This window comes from Dermacentor variabilis, chromosome 1, assembly GCF_050947875.1.
Source record: "Dermacentor variabilis isolate Ectoservices chromosome 1, ASM5094787v1, whole genome shotgun sequence".
Classification (NCBI taxonomy): Eukaryota; Metazoa; Arthropoda; class Arachnida; order Ixodida; family Ixodidae; genus Dermacentor; species Dermacentor variabilis.
The window spans coordinates 199,730,924-199,742,857 of NC_134568.1; the positions used below are offsets into that span (position 1 = coordinate 199,730,924).

The 11,934-nt window shown below is 44.5% G+C and overlaps 1 protein-coding gene across 3 annotated transcripts in view; it reads right to left on the bottom strand.

The window, feature by feature from the left end:
* Uev1A (Ubiquitin-conjugating enzyme variant 1A) overlaps positions 1 to 7,288 on the bottom strand; it is a 62,815-nt gene extending 55,527 nt beyond the window's left edge. The window contains exon 1 of one of the 3 annotated variants that reach the window (XM_075703202.1): positions 7,202 to 7,288. In XM_075703202.1, the coding sequence (XP_075559317.1) occupies positions 7,202 to 7,226 (25 nt within the window). In that variant the 5' untranslated portion in view covers positions 7,227 to 7,288. Of the gene's footprint in view, positions 1 to 6,609; positions 6,635 to 6,950; positions 6,985 to 7,201 lie in introns of those variants that run through there. The other 2 variants (XM_075703206.1, XM_075703208.1) reach the window with 2 other exon arrangements.
* Positions 7,289 to 11,934: the final 4,646 nt, after the last annotated feature.

An 11,934-nucleotide genomic window follows, 5' to 3' on the forward strand; every position in this document is an offset into this window, starting at 1 on the left:
CTAAATACTTTGAATTTTTACTGGCACTTAAAGGGTTAATTTTGATTAACAGTCATTCCCAACTGTAGCGCTCCCTCACAGACTTTTCTTGGAGAGCTGACTCATCCAGCAAATACTGCTTTGTGTAATCTTCTAAGATATGAAGGCACTTGTTAATTGGCACAAGTGGTATGCTGGCAGGCAAGAATGCTCTGCACAATTCCTTGGATAACTGATTCTTTCACTACACGGTGCTCATTAAAAGATTGTCATTAGTTGCGGTGTTCCTGCTTCCTTCCATTTCATGTCTGAATTGTGCGAGTTGGAGGTTGTGGATGTTCTACTACTTTGACATTTCGCAAGCATTACACAAAACAAAAATTCCATTTGAGAATGGATGACAGGTGGCGGTATCTAAGCCACTGAGAAATTGTGATGGCTACAACCCTGGCTGGATTTCATTTCACAAATCCAACAAGCACCTTTAGATCACTAAAATGTAACTAGCAAATTTTTATAGATTATAACATACCAAAAAACATCTGATAATTGCAGATGCTGAATGTATTGTCCCCTTTAGCACTACTGCACTTTTTCTTTCATGCAACTCAGAATTAGGATTACTACGACTAGCATGTGCCCTGCCTGAAAATTCCAGCTTTTAAACCAACTTAGCCAGCTATACTTTCCCACTCTCTAATCTCTTTGGATTGGAGAGATTTAACATCAGTGGTAGAAAAAGCTGCACACACAGAGTACTTACTATGCGAGCTTTGTAGAGGAATTATTTTTTTCGTGGCAGCCTGCAGTAACCTAATCAAGGATGGTTCGGTTTTAGGCTGCTCCTGGATTTATTTTGAATGACACAAAGTTTGTCTCTCGACAAAGCTCACTGTGTTCACGGCACTAACAGAAGCATGATGTTGCACTTGCATTTTGTCCCCTTTAAAGGGACACTAAAGGTAAACACAAAGTCAATGTGGAATGTTAAAATAACATTCCAGACATCTCGCAGTGCTTGCTTGTTTATGCCAAGACTTATTTTAGGAGAAAATTACGTCTGAACGGTGTGCATACCTTTAGTGCAATTCAAATCGCCCACCCCGGAGCTGCTGACATTGCATATGCCATCACCACCCTTTACTGCCATTGGTCCCTTGGTGAGTAAAACCCAAATGCACGGCCATGGGGAAACCAAGCCAAAACACGGTGTTGGATTTGCCAATGCAGATGCACTCGGTCAAGTGGCGTGGACCGTTCGGGAATACCACGACATCACATGAACATGGCATTCTCTGCTACATGCAGTTCGTGTGACTTTCGCGAGCCAGCAAAACCAGCACAGCACTACGCAATAACAAAACTTCTGAAATGTGAAAGCAAGGGTAGTGCAGAGTGGGGAAAACGAAACCTTGAGACTGCCCGCATTGTTGTCAAGGGTAACATCAATGAGTTTTTCTAAAAATCAAACAGAACTGAACAAGTAGCATTTTCTTTGGTCTTATAATACTGTGCAATTATCTTTTTTATGAGTGGTTGAGTAATAGTGATAGAATTACAATGAGGAGTGCCTTTGTCATCAGGTCAGTACTTGAATGTCCTGGGGTATTCTCTAATCATCCTGCATTTACCTCAATTTCTCGATTACTAAAGCTCTGTTCGTGATAATGTTGAAACCTTAGACGTTCTCAAGCACTAACATATCACTTTAGCTTTAGCTTGAACACACTACATTCACTTCAAACCTAATCTAGCATGGAACCGCACAAATTCACCATAAGCATTTAGTAATGTTTTGTATGTCATATTCCTAATATGCCACTGCCAAAACAAAGTGTGCTGACCTTTCACTTTAAAGGAGTACTGACAGAAAAATTTTCTAGTTTTTATTGCTTTATTCTATAGCTGCTGACCGAGTAATTACGTTATAGAGCCTCAATTCCCCAAGCGCACAACAATTAGATTACCTGTAAAGGAGACCAGTTCGAAGCGTGTGCCAAGGGCAGCGCAGCTTCAGAAAAAAATAATGGGACTCGTTATGTCACTGAAACCTGTTGTGCCGGTCTCATGGTACTAAATACCACTGACGTGTACACACACACTATTGCCGTGCTACAAAAACTAACACCATTCAATTGAATCACTTCACAGAACAAGAGGAGAGAGTACGTTTTTGTAAGAGAAGCACACAATTGACAGGGCCAATATTGCAGCATTAGCCGACACGGTCATTGTATGGCCTTCAACCACCACAGCGGGCTGACTGGCAGGTTCTTATGGGGCCCCTCACCAGGTCTGGTAATTTGGAACTGACAAGCGCAGTGCATGCAATGCAAGCTAACGATCATGTCTGAGTAGTATTACACCGCTACACATCGCAAAAAGACCTGAAATTTCAAACCAAATGCCCTGCACCCTTTTCCTCATGCAGATGCGATGTCAATCGCACAAGAGCAGCTACGTAATAGTTCTGTGGAAACCCACAAGATGGAGAAAAGTAATTAAAGGAAAATGAGACATCCACCTAATCGTAGCAATTGCTACAAAGGAAACCCATATGGGTTCCTCGAAAGAAAAGCCTTGGAGTTGAAGAAAAATTTGTCCTTTTCTTTCAAGGAGCCCATGTGGGTTTCCTTTATAGCAATTAATACGATTGGGTGAATGTCTAATTTTCTTTCAATTAATTCCTTCTCTCCACCTTGTGGGTTTCAGCAGAACTATTACATCAAACTCTTGCATTTGCTTCGAGTTGTTGACAAATACGACTTCGCCTTACCATCTGCTAGCCGCCTGGTTAGCTTAGATGGTAGAGCGGCTGCCCCAAAAAGGCAGTGGTCCTGGGTTCGAGTCCAGGACCAGGACGAATTTTTCTTCAAATGCGAGGGTTTTTTTTTTTTGAGGAACCTGTATGGGTTTTCTTTCTAGCAACTGCTAAGAGTGGGTGGATGTGTCTTTTTCCTTTAAGTGCAGCTACATAATTCACAGTCCTGTGACATCATAGTGGCACACAACTGAGAATTATTCAAGGCAACAGCAGTTATTTGTTTGATCTGTTGCTTTAATAGACAAATTAAAGTTCTGAGAAATAAAACGTATAAACCAAATGTCTGCACATCTTGGTTTTGCTTCATACCATAGCAAGAGAGATGTACTTCCATTTGGTCTGCTTGTTCACAGGTTGCACAGAGAATTAAACTATGTAATTTTCAACCTTGTTCCAGCGCTGTGATCATGCTCTTTCATCCTCTGATGCCTGCCTCAGTGTTAGCATAGCCCCAACTAATACCCGTGTCACACGGGCGTTTGGAAGGCCTTCCAACCGATAGTCAGTTGACTCAAAGGTCAAGTTCGAGCTGCTACACGTAAGGTTTCGAAGGCCGCCGAGTCAATAGTCTATCGAGTCAATGGAGCACCTTACAACTCTATCGAAATCTCGATAGCCTTTGAGCAACGGAAACGGAAACAGTGCGAACATGCCCTCTCGTTCACAGTGTGCTCATACTATTGGTTAGAAAGAACAAATCAAACGAAAATGCTCTAAAAATACTATATATGGGTGTTATTAATTATTCAATAAAGTATTTTTGCCACTTCATATGTGCGAACTGCACATACTCTCGGCAACAGCGACATGCAGCGACGCAAACATTGCCGCAGTTTCGCTACTCAACAACCTAAAAATTAAACATATATGTATGGCAATGTATAAACATTTCTTTAAATGTATAAACAAACATAAAAGGAATTATAGTTCTTTTAAGTGGTTTTAATGTTGCTTAACTTTTCGTGACATGAAAACGAAAGTAAACATCCGCAGCGCCATACAATTTTACGAGAAACATGTGAACCACTCTACGGCCTTTCGAAAGTGCCGTGTAGCAGCGCGACAACTCCTTTGAGTCGATAGAGTTGTGGCATTTCGGAGGCCATCGACTGGAAGGCCTTCCAAATGTGCCCGCGTGACACAGGTATTATACCGCTAGTAAGGGATGCTCGTGCACAGCGTGCAAAATTATGCGCTGCACGAAACGAGACAAATGCAACAGCTCTCGTGCGAGACTGTCACCGGAAGTACACTGCGCAGCAAAAAAGCAATAAAAAAAAGGCGGGGCTCGTGACGTGTGTCTTACAATTTTCCAGCTCTGGTATGGGAGAACGCTGGGAAGGAATTTCGCTTACAGAGGCTAGACGGGGGCAGGTGGAGAGAGTATCTGTGTCGGCGGTGACACTCACTTCCTGAAATCATCGGTTCGCAGCACTTGAAATATTTCTATCTTAGCTATTAATGAACTAATTTGAAAAATTATTGCGGTAAAACACTCCCTAAAGGGCACGTAATACCTTCAAGCATATAACCAAAATTTGCTAAGCGGCGTGGTAAGGGGCCCTTTAAGTTGTGATACCATGTGACCGCCGCTTTTGGTGACGTGACTAGTCTCCTTTTTCATGTCCAAAGTTGTGCTGTGCTTAATGCATGTTATGAACAGGTTGTACAAAAGGTGATGTAAATAATTATTTGTGGCACCCTTGAGGAACGAAGGCTTCATACCGTAAAAGCGGGACACAAAATTTTCATGTAAGTAAACTTTAACCGGCTGCCCAGTTGGGCTTGCAAGTAGCTAAGTACACAATGATGAACAGAATACATTTTCTTTCTCTTCACAACTTTCCCGCTCAACTTCATTTTCCAGTGTTTTAGAAATGAAAAAAAAAAATTTGCACCACGTCCATATTCAAAATATTTAAATGGTCTATTTGATTACAATGTCTCGCCATTCACACACACCTGATTAAAATGCATTAAGAAACCTGGTTCTAAGAGAATCACTTATCTGTTTAGCTATGTTTCATTCATCTTACAAAATTTTGTAGAATTATGTTTTAGCAAAAGTATGCAGCTACTTTCTTTGAAACATGCCATCTCTAACACAGCCGTTTTTGTTCAGCCTCAATTTTGTCAAAACTGCCGAAGAAAGGAATGCTTAACACAAGTCAGAACATCAGCTACAAAGGGACGACAGCAAAGCATGTACTTTAACGTGCTAAGAAAAACAAAAGTAGTAGTGCCACAATGACACTCGGTGCATCACCAACATACCCACTACTGTTGTGCACAGTGTAACTCACTGCCTTCTTGAGTGCAATATGATCAACATTGCTCATACTCAATACTCTGCCAGTCATGAACAACCATGCTGCCATTTTTGCTTCCTTTGTTGGCTAGCCTGAAAACATAATTTGCTTAACCATTCAGACAAAATTCACTGGTGGTGGCTTTCATATTCACTGAAGCAAGTGCTCACACCCTGACACTACAGATGTGGCATATAATTACAGACAGAAAATCCAAGAAATGGTAACAGGGGGCTTGTAGAGTCCCATAACAAAGCTTGGGGGCACAGCTTTTGTAAACACGAAAATTCCAATCTTCAGGCAAGCAGCACGGAAAAACTTATGAAAGAAATGGACACAGCACTACCAAATGACTATCTAGGTAAACAGATGGATAGACACATACTCATGTTTCCATACTACTGATCAGCATTTTGAGCTGAATAGCATACTGCTCACATAAGCAACCATATGGCTGACTTCCAGTACTTCAACCCTGGTGGGATTGCCAGAGTTAAATTGTGACTGCAAAATTTCCATATAATTACACCTTTGTTTACACAAAGCAACAACACTTGATTGTTACATGCGCTCATAGTTGGCAATGGACATGCAGGGTTTAGATGTTTTCTTATTACAGCTTTGCCTTAACAAGCGAAGGACTAAAAGATACTGCCCTATTTCCATTCCAGCTGTGGCAGTTGCAATCAATAGAGCTAGTCGGAGTGAGAAGCTAAACATTTTTGGAGAAGCAAGCCAGCCATAATAAAGAATCAAAATTAAAATGTGCACAAGTTCTCACCAATGCAGATATAACAGGGTGCCCTTACATTGGTCCCGTCGTAACTCCCGCACGGTAAATTCCTAAAATAAGTATTTGCTCGTCCAGCTCAAGCGATGCACTAACATGTCATTGGCCTCCCATTATTGGATATTCAATCATTTCACAAGAAAATTAACCTCTTGGAAAGCAATGTATCAGCGACCGGTGCTTTTGAATGAAAACAAATTACATGGTTTGAATTAGTGGAATGATATGAATTAGTGGAAGTCGACTGGTACTTCTCACGCATTTCCCAGAATCAATAATAACCAACAGTACTATAAGCAACAAATACAAATGGGAACCCTTCTCTCCATGTTGTGGTACTCGAAATTTTAACATTCACCAATATGGCATTTTTTACATTAAACAGGGCATCAAACATGAAGAGACGCGGTACGTTCAACGAATCGCCGAGCCCGTAGTCATCAAGAGTACAGGGAAATTTTACGGCAATGCTTTCAGGTGACAATGATAGCTGAAGCCCTAAATGTTTAATTCAAGAAAACTGCACGCACAATCAAATTTCTTGGGTGTAAAAGCGCCGCTCCGGCGACTTCATAGTGCCCGCATTCCACCGTGAAGTGCAAAAGTAAACCTGGTAGCAAAATGAAGATAAGCTGTGGTCAGTAGCCTTCCATTCTCCGTGCAATACAACTACAAAACCATCAAATACACTCGCTAATGTACATTACCTGAAGGCATATAAGGCGACTGTGAATTTCATGCACGCTCCAATGCGATGTTAAAACCTTATACAGGAGCGTTCAGACACCTAAAAAAATTCCAAATTTGAAAGCAGCAATATCACTTTGTTGCTCGCGTAAAAGAATTTTTCCGATCATGACAACTGCATTTTAAATTTAAAAACACAGTGACGCACAACAGACGACAGAGGTGTCAAGACCGGCTAAAGCATGTCGCGCAACTCGCTTGCTCGGCGCCCCTTCAGCTGAACCCTAACGAAGTTCTCTTGCACTAGCAAACAAACGGCTTCAGTTACACATCACTCAACGTACAATTACATGACACTTACGTTCTAGCTCATCGGACATGGTCACACAACACGTATTATTTCCGAAAACTTTCGTACGTCACAGTACAAAAAAAAATGGCTGACCAGATCGAGGTTTGGTATCACACCGGAAACTGCTCTCTATCGCAGTTAACAAAAGTAAAGTCAGCCTCAAACAAGCGACAATGCATTTACAACTGCCGTCAGGATAAACCTCGTTATAGGTTGTTGTGAAATGCGTGGAAATTGTCATTAAAAATTATATCCATTACCCGCAGCGCAGGTGGATGCCGCCATCTTGAGCGTAGAACAATTAGGACAATGTTGCCACACTGGACGAGTTCACAAGTACTACACAGCTTCCAAACTCAGCTGGCTCAGCTCAGGCGCGGCGGCTCAGCGGTTTAGCCGAAACAGCAGGACTGAAATCTGTTGGAACGCTGGAACTGTGCTGCATGCTGTACACTTGTATAGCAGAATAAAGGACGATTATCTCGAACTGCTATCATAACTGCTTATTAGCTCTTTGCTTCATCGCAGTGAAGATTCCGAGCAGCAGTTTGCACTGTTTTAATGCAACAGACGCGTGTAGAATGCCTAAAAGCATGTGCCAACTTTCTCCTCCATAAGTTGGTTGGTTGTCCCTCAGAGCATTCTACTCGGGGCAATTGTCTCAGGGTAATGGGTAACCCATTCTGAAAGATCAACGCAAATAAAGCGGTGTGACGGGTCAACAGTATCTCTTCTGGGCACCGTTAGCTCTGTTCATTCTAATTTTAGTTTCCCCGCATTTCTTGCATCTTCAGAATCATCAAATGTATACAAATGCAACACACAACGGGTTTTTCAATTGGGACTGGTCAATGTTGGCAACCTGTGGCGGCTATGTTTTCGCCATCATCATCAGCAGCAGCAGCCTATTCTATGCCCACGGTTACTGTCTTCAGGAAGATTGAAACTTTTATTAAAAATGATGGCTCGTGGCTTAAGACAGGGGTAAGGGATCAGGTGAAAGGAAGTATGCCTGCCTCCTTCGCAAAGGACAGCAAAGCGTTAATTCTTCTGGTGGCATCTGCTTGCGGTGCGACTCAGACGATGCCACCTTTAGAGGTCGGGCGTACTTGTCCCTGAGGGTGGCTGTGGCAGGACAGGACCAGATCAGATGTTTAGGAATGGCGTTGATCGCAGGGCAGTTGGGACATTCCACTTGTGTTCTTCTCCACTTGCTCAGAACATCCGGTGTAATAGATACATTAGCTCTTGCTTTGTGGAAGCGAACCTGGGCTGTTCTGGGAAGGCGAGTGGGAATGGGAGGAAGGATGCTAGGAATGGGGGGGGGGGGGGGACTCCCGTAGTAGAACCTTCCTCTCGCGTTTCAACCGGGCAATCTGGTGGTCTGGTACAACGACAGATGACGGGGAGCTATAGGTGTGGTCCAGCAGGGACGGGCTCACTTCACGGCTGCGATGGCGGTCTTCTCTCATTTTCTCGCCTGCAGCTTCATGGGCCGCCCTGTCCCCCGCTATCCTCATGTTGTGACCCGGTGTCCAGTGTACGAAAATGCGTGCATGTCTATTGTCCCGCAGGTGGCGGCAGGCTTGTTTTATGCGGTGCGCTATGGTAGTCGTGTAGGATCGGGAGTTCAGTTGCTTGACGGCCTCGATCTTGACTGTCTGTGTATATGTGAACCGTGTCTTCGGTGCGCGCCTCACAGAGTTGAATGGCTTCTTCGATGACCAGTAGTTCAAGATCGGTGGCTGTCCAGGAAGCATATAGCCGCTGTGGCTCACGGCGTGTTTTTGCCCGTTTTCTCTGTAAAAAGCGGTAGCGGCATACATTTTTCCTGAATGAGGAAGCGCTCGCCGCTGAAGCGCTTCATGTAGATAGCACGAGATGGCGCTGTAGAAACATGGGCTTTTTATTAGCTGGTGTTTTTGAAGTATTTTGCATGGAGCAGGAGCGCAAATTTTGAATTAGTGGTAAGAGTAATAAACGTACCGGCTTTGTCTAGGTACGTCTGGCGGTTTCCCCCGTTAGGCCTAGGTGCTAGGCGGGACCTATTTGATAGGCTTATTTAACTATCTCAGCTGCTCTTCGAAGTGATTTGACGGACTTGCTCGTTGAGCCTAAGGACGTAGGCCTAGCGATGAAACCAAAAAAAAGGGAAGGCCGCGGGGGCGCGGAGCAAGTGCAGTGAGACGAGTGCCTGCGCTGGTGCTCCCTCGACGAGACCAGTTTCCAGAGCTTAGCAGACGCGGAGGGGCCGGTCTAGCTTTACGTGCAGGCTGTGCGAAGGGGTCAGGGAAGCAGTCCAAAAACTGGAAGGAAATTGGGAAGCCAAGTTCGAAGGGCTGAAAGCAGACCTGAGGGAGGAGCGGGAGAAGCGGGTAGCACTGCAGCTGAAAGTCGCCGAGTTGGTCAAGGTGGAAGCGGTCCAGGCCGCGCAATTAGTAAGGACCGTGGCCGAGCTTGGAGAAGAGAGGGAAAGGAGAGCAGAACTGGATAGGCGGCTTGATGCGCTTGAGACGCGGGCAGCGGAGAATGATGGGTCGGGACACCAAGCCGGTGGCAAAAGCACAGAAAGTAGGGTAGACCCTACAGGCGAAGTGGGAGGCAGGGAGCCAGAGCAAGCGGTCGTCGGTTCGCCGCCGGTGAATCGGCATAGTTATAGTGAAGCAGCGCAACACGCCCCGAGTGAGGCGACGCTGCCGCCACAGGGGCGCCAGCGAGCGCGAAGAGAGGAGGGGAACAAGCTAACCCGAAGGAATGAGCTCATAGCCAATGATAAGAGGCAGCATAACCTGGAAGTTAGGAGGAAGGGAGGGAATGCCCTAGTACTTATCGGTGGTGATTCAAATATGAGGAGGTGCAAAAGAGCTATAATGGAGCATGCAAAGGGTGATAAGCGGGTAGCAGTCGGGACGTTCCAAGGCAGGACAATGGACGCAGTACTGAGAGAAACAAAAAGCGAGCTTTCTGAGAATGTTGCAGAGCGCAATTTGGTAGTGGTAGCGGCGGGGCTAAATGATATCTTGAATGGTGAAGCCGCAAAAGTAGTGGAAAGATTAGCGGAGGGAGTTGACGATTTAAGGACGATAGCACAGCAAGTCCAGATCGTGGTATGCACAGTGCCGGAGGTGCAAGGACGGAACGGAGAAATTGCCAAGGACGTTGTGGCTGTTAATCGTGAGATAAGAAAGCTAAGCCAGGAGAAAGAATTTGAAGTGGCAGACATAAATAGAGAAGTGCAGAGAGCAGGCTTTGGCGGAGGCTTTACACGAGATGGCATCCACTTTAATGGAAGGCTAGAAGCCGAGATCGGCTGGCGCCTGGCAGGTCGGGCAGTAGCTTTTTTAGGGGGTCCACTGCGCCTTAGGGCGTAGGGGTAAGTAGAAACAGTGTAGAAAGTGCAACAATAGAGGCTGACGCCAATAAAATGGCCGCTAGGAGGTCCAGGAAGAAAACTAAAAAGAAATTTAACACCAGGATCAGGTACGTAAACATGCAAGGCGGTAGAAAGAGAGCGATCGAGGTGGTTAGAAATAGAACAGCAGTTAAAGGACGAAGAAGTAAGTGTATACGCGCTATGCGAAACACATCTCAGGGATCTAGAAGACCCACCGTTTATTGAAGGCCACGTCTGGGAAGGGAGCAATAGAACAACAACGGAGAGGAAGGGAGGAGGAGGAGGTATGCTGATACATCAAGGAACAAATTGGCAAAGAATAAAGTTAACTTGCAAAGAACATGTCTGGGTATCAGGTACAATTTCCGGTAAAAAGACATGGCTAGGAGTAGTTTATTTAGGGACAGGCAACAAATGCAGGCAAGAGAACAAGGATCTAGTGAAGTGTCTCGATGACAATATAAAGCAGTTTGGAGAAGGTGCTGATATTTGTCTGCTGGGTGACATGAGTGGCCACATCGAGGATCTGGATGGATACACAGATTGTAATGGGAAGTTGATGCTAGACTTCTGTGAGCGACACAACCTAGTTATAGTAAATAGAGAAACTAAGTGTGAGGGACGAATCACGTGGGAGTCCCATAACATACAAACGACCATTGACTACTGCTTAATGTCGCAGGGGTTGTATAGCAAGCTCGCAATAATGGAAATAGACGAAGAGGGGAAGTACAGCCTCGGAAGTTATCATAAGCGTATTAGTCTACAGTTGGGAGCCCTGCTCAAAAGAGAAATGCAGGGAAGTCAAAAAGAGTACGCAAAATTAAATAACGAACAAATAGCGCAAATAGCGGCCGGCATAGAGGAAGCAATAGAGAAACATCCCATGGAAAGCTGGGATTATAATCAGTTAGAACTACTCATTAGTACAAAAATAAAAGAAGTAAAAGGAGTAAACCGCTGGAGAGGAAAGAGGAAGCCACGAAGTTGGTGGAATAAGGAAATCAGGGAGGCCATCGAACAACGACGACTGGCATCTCGGGAACACAGAGAAGCAAAGAGGGCGCAGTCATCTGAAGAGGAAATAGGCCAAAAATGGGAATCTTATCAACAAAAGCAACAAGTGCAGATGCTCGTCCAGGCTAAAATAAAGGAGTCCTCTGATCGCTGGCTGGCTGAAGTTCGCGATGCAACTAATAAAGGGGGGTCAAGAAAATTCTGAAACCATATAAGCTGGCTGGGTAAAGCGAATCACAGAAAGCAAGAACAGATTCACGATGCCGAAGGAAATTGTTTAGAGGGAAATGACGCTGTGAACTACATCGGTTCAGTTATAGCAGAGTCATTTAGGAAAGACGATACGGTAATCGCCATAAATGAGGGAGCAATACAAGATAGCATAATAGAAAACAGCTTAGAACTGACCAATCTTAACTGGAACAAGGCAGAAACAAATGTTCGAAAATGCACGTCCGCGGGGATAGACGAAATTCCAACCAAGTTAATTAATGAACTTGGCCCAAGAAGCAAGGAAACGCTGATAAAAGCATTGGAGGCAGTCATAACAAATAAGCAAATTCCGCACAGCTGGAAACAGAG